General features: G+C 44.5%; 1 protein-coding gene across 1 annotated transcript in view; it reads left to right on the plus strand.

Moving 5' to 3' along the window:
• Positions 1 to 14,792, plus strand: part of TMEM132B (transmembrane protein 132B) — a 900,530-nt gene extending 885,738 nt beyond the window's left edge. Inside the window, exons 8-9 of the mRNA XM_085633641.1 lie at positions 5,085 to 5,276; positions 10,944 to 14,792. Coding sequence (XP_085489767.1) covers positions 5,085 to 5,276; positions 10,944 to 12,089 — 1,338 coding nt within the window. The 3' untranslated portion in view covers positions 12,090 to 14,792. The remainder of the gene's footprint in view (positions 1 to 5,084; positions 5,277 to 10,943) is intronic.
• Positions 14,793 to 27,061: the final 12,269 nt, after the last annotated feature.

Consider the following 27,061-nt stretch of genomic DNA (forward strand, 5'->3'; position numbering starts at 1 on the left):
GAATTCCATCTTGACAGGTGGGGACCTAGCTACTAAGGAAGAAATTCCTAGGATATGGGTGACAGGTACCAGCTAACCAGGATTCTTGCACTCTCAGCCTGGACAGTGGAATTAATAAATGCAGCAATTACTGGTTTCAGAGCTTTAGAACAAATAGGCATTTAATTGTGGCGCCCTTCGCTTCACGGAAGGGTGCTGTATGGTCACAGGTCCTAAAATCCCACCGCTCGCCAACAATGTAGGAAACCGGGGTCACCAGTCCCTAAGGCGGTAACGTGACACGAGCGGCTGGGCACCCAAAGGCCTGTGTGTAAAGCACCCATACAACACGCACCTCTCATGGAACGGGGAACACACACAATAAGGGACGCCACACGGGATATTTTATGCAAATAATTCAAGTTTATCCAAGCAGTTCAAGATAGATGCAGTTCATGAGACATAGGTGCAAGGCATGAGCTATAAACGCAATTCATTGAGATGTACCTGCAAGTCAAGAGATATACATGCAACTCATGGACTATAAATACAATTCCTGAGATATCAATGCCCTACAGGAGATATAACTGCAAATCAATGATAGATACATGCCAGCTTCACTTATTCTGGCGTTGGACTCGCCAGCACCCTATTCACCAACACGTTATTTACCAGGATGTTTCCTGAAGGCTCTATGCCACCCTCGTGTGTCTGACTCCCCTTCGTAGGGTTCGGGGGAACGTAGCGCCACTCCTGGGGGCGTGCAGGGACCCAGGGCAGACCTCGCGGGCCTGCCGCTTTACCTGTAGCGCCTCAGTGGCGATTACCGCGTTATACGTGCTAAGCGGTGAATAGCACAGAACGGAGCATCTAGAACAGGACGCTACTCGTACCAATAGCAAGGAATACTTCAGAACGGAGCATTTGGAATAAAGCGCTACTCGTAATCAATAGCACTGAACACTTCAGAACGGAGCATTTGGAATAAAGCTCTACTCGTAATCAATAGCACTGAACACTTCAGAACGGAGCATTTGGAATAAAGCGCTACTCGTAATCAATAGCACTGAACACTTTACAACGGAACATTTGGAATAAAGCGCTACTCGTAATCAATAGCACTGAACACTTTACAACGGATCATCTGGAATTGAGCGCTACTCGTAATCAATAGCACTGAACACTTCACAACGGAGCATTTGGAATAAAGCGCTACTCGTAATCAATAGCACTGAACACTTCACAACGGAGCATTTGGAATAAAGCGCTACTCGTAATCAATAGCACTGAACACTTCACAACGGAGCATTTGGAATAAAGCGCTACTCGTAATCAATAGCACTGAACACTTCACAACGGAGCATTTGGAATAAAGCGCTACTCGTAATCAATAGCACTGAACACTTCACAACGGAGCATTTGGAATAAAGCGCTACTCGTAATCATTGGCAATGCACATTTCAGACCGGAGCAGTCCACGGAGCACATCGAGTCTTACGGAGCGAATCTCTCGTACTCCGGTGCAGTTCGTGGGGCACCACGCTCCTTGACAGTCACGGGGAAAAAGGGGCGAATCCCTCGGCGGGGTCTCTCAGTCGAGGTGACCGGGGGACTCCCACAGAGAGGGAACCCGGGCTCAGGGTGCGGTGTGGCTCCCAGCCAACAGGGGGCGCACCGGGACCAGTCCCAAGCCTCCGGGCTTACCTTGCTCGACGTCGGGAGGCGTCCTCACCGGCTCCACAGTCCGCAGGCGATCCTGTTGCGACGGAGGGGCCGGTCACAGCCTCGCACGCCTTCACCACAGCTGCGACGGCATCGGCGGGGCCCCGGGCTTCTCTTCGGGCCTCGCGACGACGGGGGGCACTCTTCCGGCCTCCGGGCCGCAGCGGTGAGCGCGCTTCAGCCTCCACAACACAGGGGGGCTCAAATTAAGCAGTGGGGCCCCGCACTCAACGGAGCACGCTGCCGGGGATCCCAGGCCAGGTCGGGGAGCGCAGGGGTCACAGCGCTAAGACCTGGTTGATCCTCAGCGATTCCACCATCAGCTTGGCATTTAGGGTCAATGTTCAGTCTGGACACGCAGTCTCAGCATTCAGTTCCTGCAATAAGTTGCACTAGCAAATCTTGATGGCGCAGATGTATCTGGCGCCCTTAAGGGGTTCTGTTACAGGGGGGTAGGGAGTGAGTTGGCGACTAGGTCCTTCCTAGTCAGGCTGGGCAGAGGTGTCCTGGGTCCTCCTACTGCTGGGCAAGATCAGTGGGTTTCACAGGGTCCCTCACTCACTTAAGAGGCAGCACCTAAATCCTGTCACTCTCAGAGGCATAAGTCCCTGGCTAGGCCCTACCGCCTACACTCCTGCGTGGATTCTCCAACTCTGCTTCACCCCACTGGCCAACTAACTACAAAAAGTTCCCTCCCTCACTTAAGTAGCCCTAGGTCAGGTGACCTCTAGCCAAGGCGGCAAAAGTAAAAACCACACCTCCCTTCTAGAAGGTTCCAGCACATTCCAGGAGCTTCCCCATTCTACCTATGGGACAAAAAAGGCGGGCTGGTGTCGCAACATTGTTGTGGGGTTCCAGCCAGCTCCTGGCAGCTAGGGTGCTACTATGAAGACCACTCTGCAGTAGCAGGGGCCTGTGGCAGCCATCTTGGGAGAAGGGAGCACCTGCACCTTAACACTGATTGGCAATGAAAAGGCGCCCGGAGACCTAGTCCAACATAAAAATAAGGGTGGAAAAAATGAGGCACGATCAAAAATAGACGGGGAGACCACCCTAGGGCTGACAGGTCCAACACATCTCCAGCTCTCAAATGGATTCAATCATTTCTGCGCACCAGAGCACCGGCGGCGTCCTGTCCTCCATGTCTCTCTGGCTTCCGGCCGTGGATCTGTGGTGCTCTCCAGGTTTCATCACTGAGCCCAGTGTCTATCAGAGACCAACTAGCCCTGCTGGCAACCCTCGCTTTAGAATGTAGCTTACAGTTTTCTTCATACACTGACAGCTACCTTATTTTGGCATGTCTTGGGGACTTTTCTGTCAATTCTTATTTTCTGTTGCAAAACTGCAGCTCGACAGCTTGCAACCTGCTCACATTACAATCTAGAAAGACGAAGGTCCTGGGGATGCGGTGTCCTTCATCCGGGCTTCAGCCTGGAAGCCCCTGAACTGAGACTCAGAATCTACTTCAGTGAACAGCGCATCTGAACTTTGGGTATCTTTGACATTGCCTTGACGCTTGCTCCCTGGGTGACCACATGGCAATGAACTGTTTCCTGCTACGATGACGCTGTCGTTGTTTCCTCCTACAACTAAGTGGCTTGTGATTGAAGCTTCTATCACCGCGAGGATGGGCAACTATATAACCCTGTATCTGGGCGACTAAAGCAGTTACTGCAAGACTAGAGATTATGGAGAACATGGGCGCCCCTGCTCTGAGTCGTTAATGTCGGTGGCCCCTACCTGCCAAAACGTCAATGGCAGCCAGTGGCCAAAAGGATCTCTTGTGACACACCGCACTTCTTTCATCAGCTAGTACACGCCACTGGACCCGATATTATATGCAAGATATGTTTTTACCAGATCCCCGCACATCCTCTGTGGGCTTGAAAGGTGCTCATTGGATCCTTCCTGGTGGATATCCGTTCCTGGTTAGCCCCCCTCACCCTTTGGAGGTCCTATGCGAATCTGATTGGCTATGGTGAGGGCTTGTAAGGTGTACACTAAGATCAGACATTCGTTACCAGATCCCTGCATATTCTGTCAGATCATAAAGTTATTTTACCTGGTCTCTGCGCATCCTCTGTGGGCTTGAAAGGTGCTCATTATATCCTTCCTGGTGGATATCAGTTCCTGGTTGGCCCCTCTTTGAGAGCCTACGTGACTCTGATTGGCTTTAGTGAGGGCTTGTAAGGAGCTCATTGGATCCCTTCTGATGGATGTCTGTTCCTGATTGGCTTCTTTTTGGATCACTCTAGAGCTCTTATGGTCACTGATTATGCTTAACCACTCAGGGTTTTGTGTCTGAGGAAATCTGATTCTGTCTTTTGGTGTTCAGCGAGGCTTGCATGTGAAGTGCAGACTCGGGCTTGGCATGTTTGAGGAGACACTGAGAATGCCCAGTTTATGTGCGTTTGACTTTCATTGATGACTTTTGAAAAGTGCAAGTTATCCTCTTATAATATCTTTAGAGAATCTGCCTCCCTGTGGTACCATCTTGGAGAGCTCCACCCTGGTACAAATGATGCCCCGCCCACCACAGCCACGGTACTGGTGAGACATCCCAGGGTGCTTCATATTAGGAAAGGAATAAAACCAATTAAAAGGAACTTAGCAAGAAGAGGACAACAGGAAAGAAGTGAAACAAACAAACAATGGGGGATAAATAGAAAGAGATAAAAAAGGAATGGAGTAAAAGTTCTGATTTATAAAAAAGGGAACAGAAAAGAATACAAGGGGGTCACAGCAAGAATAGGAAGAGATAGGCGGGCACAAACAGAGGTGCAGAAATTAAAGGAAATGGAAAACACAGAACAAGAGGTTTGAGCTAGAAAGTAGAATACAGAATGATAGAGCAATGCAAGGTCTGGCCTAGGTAAGCATGCAATCTGCAAAGAAATTAGGGCCACATTTACGTAGGTTTATTTGTTTACTAGCTCAAAAGTTACTAAAAGCGTTACAACATTTGTGCGCACACTCACTGGAAGGCCCTTGGGAAAGGTTAACTGGACATCTTTCTCTTGATTATCTCTGTATTTGGTTGTTGACCTGGTACTATTGAGGTGAACTCTTAGCCTAAACAGTATTACCATGTGTAAAAATTGCTAAATAATGAGTCAATGCTACCAAAAATGTGGCAAATTATGCCGCGTAATTCTGCTTTTTTGTTGCTTCATAATTTAGTCAACCTTGCCACATAATTTGGTGCTCCACTGTTGCATATTTCAAGGGCACTGCCAATAGGTCTGTGCTCACATGTTAAAGGTGATACCTACTGCCAATGCTTGTTTTGCATCTGCAGGCACTTCATGAGATTAGAAATGTCCAAACATTTGGGTATTCTTGCCCTTTCTAAATGAAGCGTCCATGTTTGTTTTGTTTTCCAGGTTCTCTCGCCCCTTTCTGACTCCATCTTGGCTGAGAAGACGGTGACCGTGGTCGATGACCGGGTCACAATCACCGACATGGGGGTGCAGCTCGTGGCCGGCCTGTCCCTCACCGTCCAGGCAAACAAAGGGAATAAGAGAACCCTCCTAGCGACAGCCACAGCTCACAATGAACTCCAAGCCTTAAAACAGGTAATGTCCATGGAAGACTGAACTACAAAGATAATCAGTGAATGGAAGAATGAATTACAAAGATAATCAGTGAATGGAAGATTGAACTACAAAGATAATCAGTGAATAGAAGATTGAACTACAAAGATAATCAGTGAATGGAAGAATGAATTACAAAGATAATCAGTGAATAGAAGATTGAACTGCAAATATAATCAGTGAATGGAAGACTGACTACAAAGATAATCAGTGAATAGAAGATTGAACTACAAAGATAATCAGTGAATGGAAGAATGAATTATAAAGATAATCAGTGAATGGAAGAATGAATTACAAAGATAATCAGTGAATGGAAGAATGAATTACAAAGATAACCAGTGAATGGAAGATTGAACTATAAAGATAATCAGTGAATGGAAGAATGAATTACAAAGATAATCAGTGAATGGAAGAATGAATAACAAATATAATCAGTGAATGGAAGACTGACTACAAAGATAATCAGTGAATAGAAGATTGAACTACAAAGATAATCAGTGAATGGAAGAATGAATTACAAAGATAATCAGTGAATGGAAGAATGAATTACAAAGATAACCAGTGAATGGAAGATTGAACTGTAAAGATAATCAGTGAATGGAAGAATGAATTACAAAGATAATCAGTGAATGGAAGAATGAATTACAAAGATAATCAGTGAATGGAAGAATGAATTACAAAGATAACCAGTGAATGGAAGATTGAACTACTACGATAATGAGTGAATGGAAGAATGAATTACAAAGATAATCAGTGAATGGAAGACTGACCTACTACATTATTCAGTGATGTATCACACGAAATGGGAATACGGTTCAGTGCAGCTCTGGGGGAGATTGTACTTCTTACATTGTGTAAGAGAGGGGAGTGAAGTTCACTGCAGCTCTGGGGGGTCAGTGTACTTCTTACACTGTGTAAGAGTGAGGAACGCAGTTCACTGCACCTCAGGGGGTCAGTGTAGCTCTTACACTCTGTAGGAGTGAGGAACACAGATCACCGCAGCTCTGGGGGGACAGTGTACTTATGGCACTGTGTAAGACTGAGGAATACAGTTCACTGCACCTCTGGGGGTCAGTGTCCTATTTACTTTTTTGCAGAGTTTTATATAGCACGAACTTGACCCGAATCCAATCAGGTATCAAAGTGCTTTACATAGCACCAGTTATGTTACATGAGGACACATTTATTTTTTGTTAGGCACGGGGAGATGAAGTGATTTGCCCAGAATCACAGGATGTTCAGCGTCATTACCGAGACTCGAACCCAGTTCCCCAGGTCCAAGGTTGAGCACCCTAGCCGTTAGCCCAGCTCCTCTCCCCTCTCTGTGTAAGAGTGAGGAACGCAGTTCACTGCGCACCTCTGGGGGTCAGTGTACTTCTGGCACTGTGTAAGCGTGGGGAATACAGTTCATTGCAGCTCTGGGGGACAGTGTACTTCCGGCACTGCGTAAGAGAGGGGAGTGAAGTTCACTGCACCTCCGGGGGTCAGTGTACTTCTGGCACTGTGTAAGAGTGAGGAATGCAGTGCACTGCATCTCTGGGGGACAGTGTGTGTCTTGCACTGTGTAGGAGAGAGGAATGCATTTCACTGCGCACCTCCGGGGGTCAGTGTACTTCTTACACTGTGTAAGAGTGGGGAATACAGTTCACTGCAGCTCTGCGGGACAGTGTACTTCAGGCACTGTGTAAGAGAGAGGAATGCATTTCACTGCAGTTCTCAAGGGGGATAATGTTCTTCTTGCACTGTGCGAGGGAGTGTACGTTTTGTACTGTTTGAGAGTGGGGATTGCAGTCGACTGCAGCTCTAATGCAGGGGAGCATGTGTAGTTCATGATAGGGTGGAAGTAGCAGTCCAGTGCAGCCATGTGTAAGTGGTACTTTACACAGCCATGTAATGGTGAATCCAGTTCCCTGAAGTCACATAGGAGTGAGTGGGTTTAAGGACGAAAAGCGTGTGTTGTTTTTTGAAGGTCTTGCAGTCTTCAGTTTTTCTCTTTCGAAACCTGCAGATTCCCTTTATTCACTTTCACCTCTTGATATTTTATCCCAGAGACCACCACTGAGGCCAGCTCCACTGTGCTACTAATCAAAGTTCAAACAAGACTGGTGTTGGTATACCCAGAGAGCTTGCCTTTCCTTCTCAGGGCCGGACCACCCTGGTCTCCCTTCATGGTGAAAGCCCTCTTGGTGGCAGTTTTCTTAGTCAAATAGACAGTCTACCCCATACCCCAGTGACTGACATCTACTGACCCTCTCCCCATTTCTAAATCCAAGTCATCCAAGAAGGGGCAACGTCCTTCCTTGGCCAGAGTGCTCCTACCCTGCCGTGGTTGCTCCTCAGTGGACTCGACGGGTGGTGCACCCAGGAAATGGGGGAGGGGCCAAACACCCACACATAGGCAATGCCCCAGTATCATCTGACTAAAAACATTAAACTGGGCTCCATGAATTTGGAACAGCACCCTCACAGGGCATCCCTGTTCTTCGTTTCTTCACCTTAGAAGGGTCTTCAAGAAGCCTCTCGGACACAGTCATAATGAGCCGCCCGCTGCTTCTCCACCCTCAGCGGAGCCTGAAGGAAACACGGCTTGCCCCACCCTAGATTGGTGGATTGATCCCCATTACAACCTTCTACTGCTTTTAAAATTGGATTCTTGCAATTTCATTGTTAAATGTACATGGACAAGCCCTTCCCAGAATGGATCTTTAGCATGTAGATACCTTCATTCAAGGCGAAGCCGCACTTTTACACTTGCACTAACCCAAATGAAGTAAAAATGCATTCGCTTTTGGTCTAAGGTATTTTCCAAATGCAGATCTCATAAAACTAGTTTGTTCTTTGAAATGTACGTTTATATTTTATATTTCAAAATAGCAGAAACTTCCATTTGGGGATCTGAAGACTAGCATCCTTTTTACCAGATCACGATCTCTCCGAACATTATAGAGCACTTACTGCCTCTATGATGGGCGCTGACACACTACGTGGGTAGCATTTACTGCCCCCGTGAGGGGCGCTGACGTGGTACGTGGGTAACATTTGCTGCCCCCGTGAGGGGCGATGACGTGCTACGTGGGTAGCACTTACTGCCTCTATGAGGGGTGCTGACGTGCTACGTGGGTAGCATTTACTGCCCCCTTCAGGGTTGATGACGCGCTACGTGGGTAGCACTCTACACCGTATGAGGTGTGTGGTTGGAAGGATGTTGTCTTTGTTTCGATCCTATGAGGGAAGTGTGTCCATGTTGTGCGTGATGACCACTGAGGTGCGGTTATGGTGAACTGGGACGCAGCCCTTAACAGTTGAAGAAGTGAGAGACAGGCACTCAGTTTATGGTTTTCAGTAAGGTGGCAGCTTTGAGCAGTTGCAAGTCCCTTTATGGCATTAATTATGTCCATATTTCACTTGACGAGTCATTGCTCCGGGTGCTCCGTGCTGAGATATTTTGTTTAAAGTTCATGGTCCTGAGGAGATTTAAGTTAAAGGGAGAAATGATGGCGCGATCTGCTGGGATGGACTTGGCTACCATCATCCCGTATCTGATTGCCACTGTAAGATGTCAGTAGCGGTCACAGTATGCAGCTTGTCGGGACTCGCAGTGGGGGACGATCTTAAGATCCTCCATTGGCCAGTGGCATCTGGCATCTCTCTTCAGTTATTCCAGACCTGGTTAGTTGGTGACCGCTGGTTTATTTGCTTTGGACTGGCACAGTTCAGGGTGATGGTCATGACTCTTAGCAGTGATGTCTCATGTGAATGTAAGAGTGTCAAAAAGTAAAAATGAATTACATAAACAGATCTCTCGGCGGACTTTAACACCGTCTCCCATGGCTCCCTGATGGCCAGACTCCAGGACTCAGGAATTCGAGGGCCCGCCCTGAGATGGATCGCCTCCTTCCTCTCCAACTGAACTCAATGAGTCGGACTCTCCCCTTACACCTCCAAGCACAAGAAGCTCACCTGCGGAGTCCCCCAGGGCTCCTCCCTCAGCGCAACCCTGTTCAACGTTTACATGGCCCCTCTCGCCCACATCATAACAGCCCGCGCCATCAAGATTGTCTCTTAGGCCAGCAGCACTCAGTTCAACCTCGCCCTCACTGACACGAACAACACCACCTGGACCAATTTCACCTCCTGCACATCCAATGTGGCCAACGGTATGGGAAAGAACTGCCTCCAACTCAACACCGACAAAACTGAGATCCTGATCTTCGGAAGTAAGAGCACCCCTTAGCACTCCTAACGGTGGCCACCTGACCTGGGTCCTACACCCACCTCCCTAGACCCCTCCAGAAAACTCAGCATCATCCTAGATGACAAACTCACAATGAACAAACAGCATCCTGCTACCTCATCCACAAAAAGATAAGCAACATTTTCAACTAGCTCCCCATGCACACAAGACGCACGGTCACCCAGGTCCTCATAACCAGGAGACTCAACTACTTCAACGTGCTCTACTTCGTATCTCCAACCAGCACACGCAAAGACTCCAGACCATCCAAAACACCTCCACCAGACTCATCCTAGGTGTCCCCAGAAGATCTACATCTCTCCCTCCCTCACTGGCTTTTAAAACCAGAAACTTTGCAGTTACAAGCTGCTCATCCACGCCTACGAAGCCCTCTACAACACTGGACCAGCATATTTCAACAACCGACTTCAACTCCACCAGCCTTCCAGACAGCTATGCTCCACCTCTCTCACCCGCGCACGTGTCCCCCGCATCCGCAGAAGCAAGCCAGGAGGGCATGTCTTCTCCTTCATTGCCGCCAGGAACTGGAATGTACTTCCTCAACACATCAGGATACCTCCTTCAATTCTCAACTTCTGCAAGAAACTGAAGATCTGGCTGTTCAACTAGGAAAGCCACCCGCTTCAGTGCCTGGATAACCTCATGGGTGTTAAGCTGTGCCATGCACATCGACATAACATAACATTATGCAGCCTGTATGAACTACAGTCAACAACCCAACCACTGAGTGTCATGATTTTACTATTAGAAAGAGTTATATGTTGTATTTGCATTGTACTTGCATTTGCATTTATATAGCACTCACTGCCACGTACAAGATGTTGTAGCACTTTACACTAGGCAGCACGGTGCTCAGGATCCCGGGGTTAGCAAGATTTTGGGTATGTTTGGTTATTGAGGTCTTTCACTCTTAAGAACAGCATGCCACACTTTTCCTCCTGTTTCTATTGAGAGGAGTTAGGTGTGATCTTTAGTGAGGAGGCGGGGTATACAAATTCATGCTTTAGTTTTTAAAAGATGTACAAAGCAGACAGAGGCTGTGAGCCTGAATGCCAGCAACAGAATTAAGGAATATACTTTCTCATGCAGTGGTGTAAAAGTATTGTATGGAACTCATCACAGCTGTCTAAGACCAAAGCAATGTGAGACGGTGAATCCAGTTCACTGGTGCCACCTCAGTGAGCGGACAGGTGTGTGAAGTCGTGCAGGTGTGGGGAGTGCACGTCGCCACAGCGGGGTGAGAGTGACAATGCCCGGTCCTACTGCTCTGTCTGAGGGTGGAATCCACTTGTCTGTAGCTGTATAGAAGCATAGAATAATGATTAGCAAAGCGTGTAGACATCTGAACATGAAAGCAGAATGTTACCCTACTCTTGTTTCTGTTTCTCCCCTAGGAAGCAGCCGTCAGTGCCTGGATCCAGTTCAGCGATGGTTCCGTTACTCCAATGGATATTTATGAATCCAAAGACTTTGCCTTTGTCGCTTCCTCATTGGACGAGATGGTGGTCTCCATCCATCAAGCCGAAGAAGAATGGCCACTTGTGGTTGCAGAGGGCGAAGGCCAGGGGCCTCTGGTCAAACTGGAGCTAGGGATTAGCGAGGCTTGCCAGAAGAACAAGAGGAAGGGCAGCCTGGCCACTGGGACTGGGAGTATCAAAGTCAAGTTCATCCCGAAACAACCAGACCACAAAGGAGGTACTCATGATGTCGGTGCTGTAGACCAGGACGTGAAAAGCCACAATAGTAATTCTTTTGAGAGGGCACCAGAGCGAGAGGATGGGGGTCTGGATCCAATTAAATATGGAATATCTTTTAATTCTGAGGAAGGTGGCAACAAAAGCACACAGTCTAACTCTCCCGTTGATAGGGTAGACCTAAAAAAAGCCAACGATGATGGTCAGCTGCAAACTCTCCCTCCCAGTGTCCTAAGCTTCCCAACAAAAATAGACTTAGCAGTACCAGCGAATGGGAGTGACCTTTTGCTGACCTCCCGGCCCCTGACAGACTTGGAGATTGGCATGTACGCCCTGCTGTGCGTTTTCTGCCTTGCAATCTTAGTCTTCTTAATTAACTGTGTTGCCTTCACATGGAAATACAGACACAAACGGTTCCCTGCACCCGAGCATGGGACCATCCCCCACTCTCATGACTGGGTGTGGCTGGGGAATGAGGCGGAGCTCTTGGACAATGCTGCCGACCTGTCGCTGCCGGCTGAGGAGTGCACCACCATGATCGACCGGGGACTGCAGTTTGAAGAGAACAACTTCCTTCTTAACGGAGGATCTCAGAAGAACCTCCATAATCAGATGCTGCGGTCGTCGGATTATGCCTACGAGAAGGAGCATACTGAGCCCTTGAACCCCTCAGGATCCAAAAGGAAGAGGGTAAAGTTCACAACATTTACAACAGTTTTGCCAGAGGACGGCGGGCCGTACACTAACTCCATCGTCTTTGGCAATGATGATAACATTAAGTGGGTTTGTCAAGACATGGACCTCGGCGAGTCGCGGGAGTTCAGAGACTACATGGAACGACTGTAAGATAGAAGGGGAGAACTTCTACGTTTGTATTCACCGTTTTGCCTTCGTTTTATATGGTGGAGCAGGACATGCCGACAGCAATATGAGGTTCTAAGGGTAGCCTACACGGGGTCGTGAGAAGGATCGATGAAAGGCCGAGAGCGGCAGAATTGTCCTCGTGTGCAGAAACGGGGAGGTGCCCACACTGGTTAACAACGCCATATTGTCACTTAGGAGTTACTCAAAGTGATGGTTGCACCTCAAGGTGAAAGCCGTTGTTTCATTTAGAAGTTCTGCCGAGAATTTGTAATTTAATATATACTGTATGTTTTGGGTTTTCATCTCAATACTTATCAGCAGAAGTGTTTTTTCTTCACCCCAAGAGTTGCAGGTTCATTTGGAGTTGAGCGGGTGACCATCCCGCCATCTCACTAGGTCAGCACAGGCTCTGACCTCCGCTTCCTTGTCAAAAAGTGTTTGTTTAAAAAACAAAGAATCAATAGCCCTCATGTGCCGGGAGTTTTGTCACTTTGGGGTCCTTGTGTTTGTTCCCTGCCCCACACAGCCCAGTCTCACTTGGTGGAGCTAGACAAAGAAATCGAGTGACCTGGCCCCAACTGTTAAAAGGAGGGGTGACCGCACGGCCCAGAGGCGGAGCCACCCCAGGTCACCAGCACTGAAGGGGGATCAAGCTGAGGTCTGACATGAGAAGTTGTGCTGTTTCCACCCCACCCCAGCACCCCCCACACACACTTCTCCCTCATTAGGCCCTCATTACAAGTGGCCAGAGATAAAACCCATCCAGAAACAGACCCTCAGGGTCCACTGAGAATTGAGGACTTAATGGGGGAAATGGCCATTTAAGGCCCAATTCCCTCACTAATGCCTCATTTCTCTGGTCTTTCACTTGGAGTGTTCAGCTGTTTTCAGCAACCAAAACGTCTGTGTGAAGGTTGGAAATGTATCATTCTGAAGGGGCTGGCAGCTTGTGCTCCTGGTCTCTTGTAGCTTGGGCCTACAGGAGGAGGCTGAACTGCATGCTTGGTGGCAGGTGGAAAGGTACATGGAAGGCACCCTCCCCCCAACACCCGGACCCAGGCAGCAGCTCTAGGGCCAGGGGCCCATGTAAAGAGCCGGAGAGGCCCCTGGAGCTTGGACCCCTCTACCCTCACCCGGACCCAGTCAGGAGCTCTCGGGCCAAGGGCAGTGTATAGTGCCAAAGGGGCCCCTAGAGCTTGGGCCCCTCTACCCTCACCCAGACCCAGTCAGAAGCTCTCAGGCCAGAGGCCCGTGTATAGTGCTGGAGGGGCACCTGGAGCTCGGGTCCCTCTAACCTCCTTCGGACCCATTCAGGAGCTCTCATGCCAGGGGGCCGTGTATAGTGCCGGAGAGGCCCCTGGAGTTCGGGCCCCTCTACCCTCACCTGGACCCAGTCAGGATCTCTCGGGCCAGGGGAAGTGTATAATGCTGAAAAGGCCCCTGGAGCTCGGACCCCTCTACCCTCACCCAGACCCAGTCAGGAGCTCGCAGGCCAGGGGCCCGTGTATAATGCCAGAGGGGCCCTTGGAGCTCAGGGCTACCCTCCCCTCCCTACACTCAGTCAGGAGCTCTAGGGCCAGGGACCCGTGTATAATGCCAGAGGGGTCCCTGGAGCTTGGGCCCCTCCACCCTCCACCTCACTCAGTCAGTAGCTCTAGTGCCGGAGGGGTCCCCTGGAGCTTGAAGTCCCTCCTTCTCTAAATCAGAAAGGTCCGCCCTGGGTCAGTTCGGATGATGCTGGAACTAGGAATGTATGAAACTACAAAACGGTGCTCCTACAAACTGCAGGAAATTCTGCTTACAAAATTCACATTTATTTTAAATTTCATGAACATTTTGAGCTGTTTTATACACATTTTGTAGGAGGAAACTCAAAAACAGGTTTTACCAGAGAATAAACTTTCAGATGGAGGCTCTAAGGATCTTCTGCCTCACAAGATAAGTGATGCATCCTTTAAGGCAAGTTTAAATTATTTTTCAGTAGAAATATTTAATATTTTCAGAACTATCTAGCAAAGGCAGGAGAATTTCTCGAGAGAAGTCAAACCCCAACACTTCCTGAAACAAAAAAGAATGCTTTGCCCAGTTTCACTTAAGATAACCTGAGCCTGCACATCTGTGCGCCGAACCTTACAGGTGTTTTAGTTGCATTATGGGAGGTGTGCAGTGTGTTTGCTGTCGGTGCATCACTGCTAGGGTTTCAGAGCCTTCTGTTGCAGTGAGTCACACTGTGGTTTTGGGGGTCCCAGGAGAGCCCCCTGAGCAGAGCTGGACCAGATGTCAGACTCCCAGGGCAAAGGCAGCTTCAAATATTAAACAGGAGAGATTTACATACTCCAGACAGGAAACTAATGTGACCCCAAAACCCACAGGAGTGCAGGAGCCCCCCACGAGTGCGAAAGCAAAGGCAGTGAGTGCTGTGCGTTTCATCAGAAGCATCTCAAAAGAAAGATATTATTTATGTTAGAAATGGAATTTGCATTCTATGAGTTTTTGTAAAAGCCTATACAATGCCTTCAACAAATGCAGAGTGAAGCGATGATAAACTCCTGTGTGCAACAGATGTATTAAAGGGCACCCCGACTGTTGATGTGAAGTCTCTTTGGTGTAATGGACACAATCTCAGTTCACCTGAAGTCATAAATCTGGGATGGATCTGGAGATTCAATGGACACAGGGGCGTATTTACGAACCCCTTGCGCTGTCGGAATGTTACTATTTTTGAAGCTCCGATGGTGCAGGCCTCTCAACCATATCTATGAGGTGACGCAAAGCCACCCTGCGTGGCTTTCTATGGCCTGATAGATAAGGAGCAAGACTACGCAGTGCGAGCTGTTGCGTTGCCTTACTCTGCATCAAAGAGGGTTTCCGTGGGCTTTGCCGTGGGCTTTCCTATGCGGCACCCATGGATTTTCACGCTGCCCCAATCACGTAAGCCTGGGCATGTGCTAAATGCTTACGCCTACCCAGGGGAGGAACAACGAGGAGAAATAACTGTATTTCTCCTAGTTTTTTCCTCTTTCCATGTGTACTGCTTTCTGGAGCGTAGCGAGAAAGAGGAAAATGTCTCTTAGGATTCTTTTTGTGCAGGAAAGTGCCCCTTCCTGCACAAAACCCATCCTGCAGACATCACTGGCGCCCTTGCGCCATGGTTCAAGGGTGCCTGCCTTGGCGCTAGTCTCCAGAAACGGCAACAGCGCAGGGGGAAAGGACAGGAATGCACCATATTGGATAAATATGATGTGTTCCTGCCCTTTCACTTTGACGTCGGGCAGCGAAGCACGGTGACTGCCCTATGCCAAATCTCCATAAACGAGGCCCATCATTTCTTCTGAAATATAGAACAACTGAAGAATCTATTTCTGCCTCATATGAAGGGCAACTGGAATAGATGTCGCCACAAGAAACACACCCTTTTTCGGAAGTGTCTGTTTCATAAATAATTGACCTCCTTGTAACCTCTAAACCCCATAGACCCAGTAAAGAGATAACCTAATTTTCACTCTATGCCGGGGGTGTCCAGTGGAGGCATGTGTGGCCTATATCCATCCTAAATATTTGACATAATCATTTGCTATGGAGGAGAGTCCTATCTAGTTTTGCTGATTGTAAATGTATCTGATATGGAATTCATAAATCTGGCGTGGATCTGCACAGCATAATATTCCTTGGATGCCCTTCTCCTGGTACATGGAACACAATCTCATTTTAGCTTTCTTGGGAAGTTATAAACTCAGGTTTGGACCTACATCCTCTTGGCTATTCTTTGGACTCCCTGCTCTGTAACATGCCCATTGACTCCCTCCTTTCTTCTTATTCCAGGATTCCGTAGACTCCCACATTCTTTCTTCTTTTTCCTGAATCACAATGACTCCCCTCATTCCTACTCCTTCCAGGATCCCATGGACTTCCCCATTCCTTCTCCTTCCAGGATCCCAAGGACTCCCCCTTCCTTCTTCTTTCAGGATCCCATGCACTCCTTCTATTCCTTCTTCTTCCAGGATCCCAAGGACTCCCTTCCTTCCCTCTTCTTCCAGAATGCCATGGACAGCCTCATTTCTTCTTCTTCTTTCTGGATCCCGTGGACATCCCCATACCTTCTTCTTCCTGGTTCCCAAGGACTCCTGTCCCCTTTCTACATATTTCATGATTCATGCAATCCTTCTATTCCTTCTTCTTCCAGGATCCAATGGACTTTCCCTAATCCTTCGTCTTTCAGGATCTAATTGACTCCCCCCCTTCTTTCTTCTTCCAGGATCTCATGGACTCCCCCTATGCCTTCTTATTCCAGGATCCAATGGCTGCCTCCATTCTTTCTTCTTCCATGATCCCATGAACTCCCTTCCATTCCTTCATACTCCAGGATGCCATGAACTCCCCCCATTCCTTCATACTCCATGATCCAATGGACTCCCCCATTCCTTCTTTTTCCGGGATCCCATATTCTCCCCCATTCCTCCTTATTACAGGATCCCATGGACTCACCTCATTCCTTCTTATTCCAGGATCCTGTGACTCCCTCATTCTTTCTCCTTCCAGGATCCCATGGACTCATCCTTTCCCTCTTCTTCCAGGATCCCATGCACTCCTTCTATTCCATCTTCTTCCAGGATCCAATGCACTGTCCTTATTCCTTCTTCTTTCAGGATCCCATCGGCTCCCCCTTTCCTTCTGCCAGGATTCCTTGAACTCCCTCCATTCCTTCTTCTTTCCGGATCCCATTGACTCCCCCCTTTCTTCTTCTTCTTCTTCTTCTTCTTCTTCTTCTTCTTCTTCTTCTTCTTCTTCTTCTTCTTCTTCTTCTTCTTCTTCTTCTTCTTCTTCTTCTTCTTCTTCTTCTTCTTCTTCTTCTTCTTCTTCTTCTTCTTCTTCTTCTCTTCTTCTTCTTCTTCTTCTTCTTCTTCTTCTTCTTCTTCTTCCAGGATCCTATTGACTCCTCCATCCCTTCTTATTCCTGGATACCATAGACCACCCTACTTCCTTCTTCTTCCAGGATCTCATGGAATCCCCCATTCCTTCTTAATCCTGGATTCCATAGACTCCCCAACTTCCTTATTCTTTCTGGATCCCATGGACTCCCCCTTTCCTTCTTCTTTCTGGATCCCATGGACTCCCCCTTTCTTTTTTCTTCCAGGATCCCATGGAGTCCCCCCATTTCTTCTTCTTCCATGATCCCATGGACTCACACCCATTCCTTCTTATTCCAGTATCCCATGGTCTCCCGTCCATTATTTCTTCTCCTAGGATCTCATGGACTCCTCCCATTCCTTCTTATTCCAGGATCCCATGGACTTCCACCTATTCCTTCTTATTCCAGGATCCCATGGACTCCCCCCATTGTTTATTATTCCAGGATCCCATGAACTCCCTTCCACTCTTTCTTATTCAAGGATCCGATGGACTTCCCCCTTCCTTCTTCTTTCAGAATCCCATGTACTCCCACAATCCTTCTTCTTTTTCCAGGATCCCATGGTCTCCCCCTATTCCTTCTTATTCCAGGATCCCATTGACTCGCCCCCTTCTTTATTCTTCCAGGATCCCATGAACTCCCGTCCACTCCTTCTTATTCAAGGATCCCATGGACTTCCCCTTCTTTCTTCTTTCAGGATCCTATGGACTCCCCATTCCTTCTTATTCCAGGATCCTGTGATTCCCTCATTCCTTCTCCTTCCAGGATCCCATGGACTCCCCCTTCCTTCTTCTTCCAGGATTCCATGCATTCCTTCTATTCCTTGTTCTTCCAGGATCCCAAGGACTCCCTCCCTCCCCTCTTCTTTCAGAATCCCAAGGACTCCCCCATTCCTTCTTCTTCCAGGATCCCATGAACTCCAACCTTCCTTCTTCTTTCTGGATCCCATAAACTCCCCCATACCTTCTTCTTTCTGGTTCCCATGGACTCCCCACATTCCTGTATACTTCAGAATCCCATGGACTCCCACCCCATTCCTTCATATTCCAGGATCCCATGGACTCCCACCCATTCCTTCTTATTCCAGTATCCCACTGACTTCCCAGTTCTTTCTTCTTCCTGGATCACATGAACTCCTCCCATTCCTTCTTATTCCAGGATCCCATAGACTCCTTCCCCCATTCCTTCTTCTTTTTCCAGGATCCCATAAACTCCCTCAAACCTTCTTCTTCTTCCAGGATCCCATTGACTCCCCCCATTCTTTTGTATTCCAGGAACCAATGGACTCCCCCATTCTTTCTTCTGCCACGATCCCATGAACTCCCTTCCATTCCTTCTTATTCCAGGATCTTATGGACTCCCCCATTCCTTCTTCTTCAAGGATGCCATTGACTTCCCTATTCCTTCTTCTTCCTGGTTCCATTGGACTCCCTCATTCCTTCATACTCCAGGATCCCATGTACTCCCCCATTCCTTCATACTCCATGATCCCATGTACTCCTCCCATTCCTTCTTATTCCAGGTAGACTCCACCCCCATTCCTTCTTCTTTTTCCGGGATCCCATAAACTCCCTCAAACCTCCTTCTTCTTCCAGGATTACATGCATTTCTTCTATTCCTTCTTCTTCCTGGATCCAGCGGACTCTCCCTATTCCTTGTTCTTTCAGAATACCATTGGCTCCCCCCTCCCTTCTTCTGCCAGGGTTCCATGAACTCCCTCCATTCCCTCTTCTTTCAGGATCCCATTGACTCCCCCTTCCTTCTTCTTCCAGGATCCCATGGAATCCCCCCATTTTTTCTTCTTCCAGGATCCCATGAACTCCACCCTTCCTTCTTCTTCCTGGTTCCCACGGACTCCCCTATTTCTTCATACTCCAGATTCCAAAGACTTCTGCCCCATTCCTTCATATTCTATGATCCCATGGACTCCTCCCATTCCTTCTTTTTCCAGGATTCCATGGACTTCCCCCATTCCTTCTTATTCCAGAATCCCATGGACTCCCCCATTCCTTCTTATTCCAGGATCCCATGGACTCCCCCCATTCCTTCTTCTTCCAGGATCCCATGCACTCCCAGTCTTGCTGTCTCTCGTCACCTTCCGGGTCATCTTTTGCCCACTTGTCTAGATTATTAACCAGTTTCTAGATGTCTAACAGCTCTAGGTGCCTGAAATTGACAAAGGCTCCTCCTCACAAGGGAGTGACTCCTGTTCAGCACAGTTATGAATCATTAGCAAACGTTAAGAAACTTAGGCTCAATTATAGCCAATGAAGATGCATCCATAAAGCCTCAGACTTCCACTTCTTGTCCTCCTGGTACATTTATTTGGCCCTAAATGCCAATCTCTGTATACAAATCGGTATCAGGGTTTCTTGAAGAATGGTCAATTCACACAAAAGGAAGGTGCACTCGATAGAAGTAAATCAAAGAAAACGGATATATTCCAAAACTCTTCTTTTTATTCTTGAAACCATTCAAAAACGGCAAGCAGCCAACGTGTTTCGTTCCTTATTGCCAAAGGAACTTCTTCAGGGCTAGAAGTCACTTGAGTTGGAGAATAATAGAACAACAGGTATGCGGAGTCTAAATTATCCCGATATTGCTGGTTATCATGCCGCCCATCGCGTCCGTAGTACACTGATTACTAACATGTAAACCATCGGCATACTGCGCCGGGATTTATACTTTGCACCACCTGCTTCAGCACCTTTATTTTGGAGGCATTATTCATACCTCGTTTTTACTAAAGATTCATATCTTGATGTGCCATTTATGCACACGACTTGAATATTATACATAATCCAATATTGGGATAATTTGGACTCCGTATACCTGTTGTTCTATTATTCTCCAACTCAAGTGACTTCTAGCCCTGAAGAAGTCCCTTTGGCAATAAAGAATGAAACACGTTTTTAATGGCTTCAAGAGTAAAAAGAAGAGTTTTGGAATATATCCGTTTTCTTCGATGTACTTCAATTGAGTGCACCTTCCTTTTGTGTGAATTTTCTTGGACTCTGTAGCATCCAACAGCGGCGGATGCTGGAAGTAGTTGCACCCAAATCTGATAATTCTAACTTTGGAATGCAAGTGCTCAACCTTGGTCTGCCGTTGCTGACTCTTTTATTTATGTAAATTTCTTGAAGAATGGGGATGCACAGAAAATAAATACAACGTGCTGTAGAATGTTTTGTTTCTGATAGGACAAAGATTATTTCTGTGGAAAATGTTTTTCAGCAGTTAGAGCTTCACAGCAATTGATAATTTATTACTTAAACATCCAATTTATAGTGGTCTTACTGCTGGTGTCTTCAAAGATTTGCACATTTGTGTAACACCAGAGTGTAGAAGAAGACCAAGCTCTGGTTTTTGTTCGTTTGTTTTTTAAGTTCAAAAGTTTATTTTGGTAAAGAACAACACCAAAATCTGACAATAAAATACAGCTTTCTCAATTAAAATAAAATAAAGCATTGTTATCACATAAAAGACTCAAACAAGTCTATTCATAATATATTGGATTTGAGGATATAGATCGATATCCATAAAGACAAACTAGGTGAGGAAAAGTTGTACAACAATAAATAAAAAAAGAGGGAGTGAAGTGCAGAAGCTGTTATGATAAAAAGTGCATAAATAACATGTAGATATAGTTATAATAAAACTACTACATAAGAGATAACATCAAGGAGCATTCAAAGACAGAGATATATGTAGAACATAATAATTAAGCAGTTTGGCAACTTCTTCAGCTAAAAATCCTTATCATGGGCCAAGAAACCAGAGTTGTTGAAACCCCTGTAATATAGCCAGAGCATCCCTCTTTTAACAGCCGATGAAGGATAACATTTAATTTCTGACTAATCTGTGATTGAAAACACAGCATACAGCAAGATTGAAAATGAACATTCAATTCATTCTTACATTCACTGTTATTTGTTGCAAAGGAACTTCTAATTCTACATCCTCAAGTTTGTGACCATAAGCGCCATCAGCCCAACAGGGCAAAAGGCTGCCCAAGAAAATCTTCAAAAGGGAATATTGACACAGAAAATCAAATCTTCTTAACGATCCCAAACATTTTTCAAGAACTTATAACTGGTAGGACTCATAAAACCAAATATGTTTTAAATTAAATTAGCCTTGAACGTGCACAAGATCAATAAGACACCTGTAAATCATTGGACAATTTGACCAGGAAAAGACGAGTGAACAGTAAACAATGATAAACAAAATATAGTGGGCAACATTTACAATATGTTGACGCACGGCAGCGCAGCAAGCCTTCCTCCTGTGCTGTTGTGTGTCCTTCTCCCCTGCGCCTGCGCACAAACACAGCAGTGCGCCAGCGCAGACACCCTTGCATCATTTTGCAGGGGTGCCTGCGCTGAGGGGATGATTGTTGTTGTGCAGAAGTGACAACTTCCTGCACATAAACAGTCATTAAAGGCATTTCCTCTTTCTAATCATGCTGCAGAATGCAACACATGTAGGAAGAGGAAAGAACGCGTAGAAATAAAAGTACCTCTCCTTGTTGCGCCTCCTTATGCCTCCCCTGGTGAGGTTTAGGATTCTGCCTGGTTTACAAAATGTTGTAAATCTAGGAATGCGTCAAGTTTCATGGATGTTGCGGGGGAACACACACAACAACACCCATGGAACACCCCTTTCACTCAGAGTAATGCAAGTAATGCGTGAAAGGGTCCCCAAATTTACAAGGCCATGAAAAGTCACGCAGGGTGGCTTTGCGTGGCCTTCTAAATATGGGGAAGACCATTGCGCTGCCAGTGCATCAATAAACGTGACACACCGGCGGCGCAACGGGCGTGTTAATAAGCCCCAGTGTTTGTAAAATCTGAGCTGCTCAGTGTGATTTGTAATTTTTAAACCAAATTGGATCCCATTGATCCGCAGATCAACACATATTAAGATCAATCTCTCAGTCTCCCAAGCTAATTCCATCTTTGACTTTACTCTATCTGTGTTGAGCTTTTAAATTAAAGAGACATTTGGATTGGAGGACAATAATTGGATAATACTATTATTATCTTGAGGGATGACTATATTTGAATGTGATCGCAAAGGGGAGCTAGGCAGCAAAGTCTGTAATAAAGCATATTTTTGGTTGAATAATTTCGGCATCAAAATTTTCTTTTGGAAGTATATAAATTATAAAATGTTAGCATTTTCTAATTATTGATATACCCAACTAATTCCACTATCTCTCTAGAATTTCCAATTTACAGGCCGATTATTGCTTTGAATAAGATTATTTGTGAAATTAGTGTGGGAAAACAAGAGCCTCATCAGCTGATAAGATCGGATAATTACAGGCGAAGATATTTGAGAAGGTTTTGGTTTAAAAGGTAACATTCCTTTAAAACTGAAGGGAGAAATAAGGAACTTATCCAATGATAACTGTACAGGAAAAAGGGAATGTTCATCATAGTGGAACCCAGTGAGCCACTTCCTTCAAGGAAAAAGGAAAATAATGTTGTTTGAAATTTTGAAAATTTACACCACTAGCCTGTTTTACACTATTCATAACAGATAAAACCACTCTCAACTTTTACTTATTACATAAAACTTTAGAGAGGAGGAAGCTATCTTTGTAAAACAAACATTGGGAATATGAACTGAAATCATAGAAATGGTTTAAAACATATTTTTCAAAAGAACCCAATCTGCCCCATCAAGAGAGAACTAAAGGATGCCATCTCAAAATCAGATCATACAATTTCTCAAATGTATTTTAGGACTATCATTAATTGATTTGGTGGAACATGAACTTAAGTATTTTATTTTATCATGTTTCCAAGCAAAATCTACAGAGGCAAAATGTTGCTCAGTGCAAAGTGTATTACGGTGTAATATTTCCGACTTGCCTGAATTTAATTTGTTCCCTGAAAGTGAAGAAAAAGTTGAAACTTGATCTAGAAACATTGGGAGAGAGTCCTCAGGATTAGAGAAATGTAAAAGAATATCATGAGTATACATTGATATTTTTATTTGTTTATCACCAACACTAAAACCTGAAATACTATTAGATTGTCTAATTTTGGTACAAAAGTGGTCCAAAGCAATAGATAGACCAGGTGACAAAGGGTAACCTTGACAAACCGTTCTTGGTAAGGGGAACTATTTGAATAAGATACCATTTGAAAAAATGGCCACTGTTGGAGCAGTATACAATAAAGAGATGAGATTAACCATTTTGGATAAAATGCCAGTCCACTTTAAAATTCGGAGCATAAAATTAAGCTAATCCTATCAAAGGCTTTTTCAAATATAAAGTAATATCCACTAGGCAATAATCCAATTGTGTGGCCTTATTCAATTTGTTAAATAAGATAAAAGTATTTTCAAATACCAGGGATCTCATTACAAATCCTGATTGTTAAAGCCAATAAATTCAGGTTATAAAGGGTCAATTAGTAAAGCTAATATTTTAGCAAAAATTGTATTGTCTGTGTTGACCAAGGGAATTAATCTGTAATGTTTTCATTGTTTTAAATCCAGATGTTCTTTAGGAATCAAAGAGGTCATGCCATCTTGAAAACTAGCCTGTGCAGATTTGGATTCAGCAAAAAAGTTCAATAAAATTAAAACGTTAGATAATGGCACAGAATTAAGAATACAATTCTACTGTAAAACCTTCAGGACAGGAGCTTTTCCTTTTTTAAATAAACAAAAACAGCTTTACCTATCCCTTCTAATGAAAAATGAGTCTCATGGGTGGTAAAATCAACTTTATGTGTTTGAGGGCGATTAATAGATTGTAAACATTTAAAACAACTTGGACTAAGATGGATAGGTTTAAGGGATGTAAAGGTCTTTGTAGAAATTAGCAAATTGATTTCAGATGTCTTGGTCTTTCAATAAATCTTAACCATTACTCTTTGATAGGGAAGGAATTTTAGTTTTTTCTATTTCACTTTGAAATGATTAACAAGCAATTTCCCCATCTTATATTGTTCACAATAATACAACATTTTAGAGACATTTTAGAAAATAAGCAGAAATCAATAGTCAACATTTTAGAAAATAAGCAGAAATCAATCGAGAGTCAAATAAAATTAATCTTAGTCCCGATTAGTTCATTGAGTGAGTTAGCAATTTTTGAGTTCTAATAGACATATTCAAGTTTTTTATCTTTTCTAGGAGGATTTTACATTTTCTGCCAGCTTCTTTTGAGAGAAGCATATATATTTAAAAATCCACAGGCAACAGTTTTAAAGACACCCAAACAATAGGGATTGAGGATACAGCAGTACTGTTAAACAAGAAAAACTATTTGGCAAACTCTTCAAATTCAGAAATTAAATTAGAATTTAGTAGGATAGATTTATTAAATTTCCATCTACCAATGTGAGGTTGAAAAGGTATAATATCAATATCTGATAAAAACAGGTCTGTGATCTAAGATTCAAATTGAGCGTATGAAAGCATTTAATAAAAAAGAAACAATTAATTTGGGATTGAGATTGAAGGGATGGCGAGAAAAAGGTATATGCCCATAGAATAGGATGACATAAACTCCAGACATCAACTAAGTATTTATGTTTAATAGCAGAACAAAATTGTTTATGCGTTTTATTGGAACACATCTAACTTTTGTGTTTTTGTCTAATACAGGGTCACTTTCTTGACTACAATCACCACCAGGGATAAAGTAATCATCATCATATTCTAACATTTTCTTAGATATCTTATTCCAAGCCAAATTATCAACTGAAACCGGGCCATAAATATTGAAAATTGTAAGTGGTATGTTAGCAATAAATAATTTAACAGCAACCTATCTACCTTAATAATTCATTCTTGTGAGATAACTGAAATTCCAGTTTTTTATTACATAAAATATTTGTTCCATTCTTTTCCTTAAAGCAGGGGAAACAAAACCATTACCAACCCAACACTTTTTCAGTGTAAAGGCCTCTAATTTGGGAGATGTGATTCTTGAATTCAAGCAAGATCACTACTAAGCTTAACTAAGTGTAATATTACTCTCTGTTACTTAATAGGGTTTCCCAAACACTTAACGTTCCAAGATACACCCCCAGATTAAAATCACTTCCTAAAAATAAAATACAAAGATAAATATGAAATTGAATAGAAAAATAAATACCTTGTAAGAGTACTATATTAAGTGAAGAATAAACTTTGAAAACACAAGGAAGGGAAAAAGGAAGTACAATATTATAAACGGGGATAGAAAAAGAACAACAGGATGAAAAATGAGAGATAAAAAAGGAAGACAATAGACAGTACATGTCAAGAGAATGACGAATGAAAAACACACCTAGTTTTGTGAAAAAACCATAGGGGAATTGGAAAACCGGAATATGAAGAAGAGAACATCTCCACTTCAAGAGACTGGGACATCTTAGAATAATGGAGAAGGGTTTACAAAGAGGACAACAATTAATACATGAAACAGGCACTATATTGCAATAAGAAAGATATCAGTGGCAAGCAGAATATATTAAACCAATGATAAAACTTCTAATATAACTAGCAAAAATATAAGAAAGAACTAATCAATTTGGGAAAACATATATAAACCAATAAACAGTCTTTGAAGTCTCCATCTTTTCTCCTCTACACTTATGAAGAAACCTCTTAAGGATGGTCAGCTCATTATAAGTAGTTTTTTTGTCTTTGTAGGTTACTTTAAATAGACACGGAAGAAACTGCTTTCTACAATGTGCTGTAACTTTGCCACATCCTGAAAAAAGACAAACCTATAATCAGACCATGTTATTGTTTTTTATATTTTAACCCTACTCATCACTTTTAAGAGATCAGTATATTCTAGGAAATAGGAATGACTCCTCTCGGTTTACCTGAGATTTTCAGACCCAATCTATGAGTTCTGAAAGAGAGTAGTAGAGAGCATATCCAGAACTTTTTAGATTTAGGACTGACAACAATAATAAGATCAAATCTTCCAGATTTTCAGACAATCTATAAATCTGAAGATTATTTCTATGATTTCTCCTTTCAAAGACCTCAGTCTTTTGCTTGGGAGGCAAAACCCCCAGTTGCAAGTTATCAATGTGTGAAGCAGCATCCTGCAGGTCATTCACACCCTGCACCACATGTAAACTTTGCTTATGTAAAAATGACAATTTTTCATCCAAATTCAAGATTTTATTAGTCTCTTCTAAAGATGGCCTGAGAGCACACATTTCTTCAAGTAGGAGTTCTATAGAAATAGGGATTAGTCTTAACTGGGTAAGGGGTATCTTTCTTTGGTCATTTGTTAGATCCCAATGTTGATTTATTAAGCAAGGATGTTTTTGGAATAACTACTGAGCACTATCCAATTTTTGAGCTGCATTGTCATCCATTTGGCCTGGAATGTCATTAGTTTGCAGAAACAACTCTACCACTCAACCTGAATTTCCTTGTTTTCCACATGTACATTGAATCCCTAGATAAAATAATGGGACAGGATGCGCCTAGATTTTTTAGATCAGAATAACCCAAAGACTGCACAAGAGGGTATAAGTGAAGTCAAGCAATGATAACGGAATATAACATTATTTCCATAGTCCAAAAACTAACTTACTGGTATTTCATTGCTGAGAAGGTAAATGAGAAAAAACTGCATGAAAAAGCATAAAAAGTCTTAAGGGAAGAAACCTAAATAAGACCCGGTGCCAGGATAGTAAGTCTGTAGGAGAAAGAAATCCAAACCTACACCCAGGAAATATGGAGAATTATTGTGGCTGAGTGAGAACGAGACCTTCCAGACAAGGAAAGGGCATGTAGAAAGAGACGTGCTCACCACCTCACAACATGGCGGTGGCGACTCTCATCAGTGTGAAAAAGCCTTTGATATTGGCCGCATAGAAAGGAGTGTCAATAACTCCATAAAATTATATTTGGATGACTTACCATGTCAGCAGAAGGGTCCTGACACTTTGCAAAAGAATTAAGAAACCTGCAGCAGGTCACACAAACAAAGTATTTGTCCCACTTGCTCCAGAGCCCATCACGGTGCAGCCATTTTGCGTGGCACAGACCCCACGACCCCATGTTGTAT

This window comes from Triturus cristatus, chromosome 11 (assembly GCF_964204655.1).
Source record: "Triturus cristatus chromosome 11, aTriCri1.1, whole genome shotgun sequence".
NCBI lineage: Eukaryota > Metazoa > Chordata > Amphibia > Caudata > Salamandridae > Triturus > Triturus cristatus.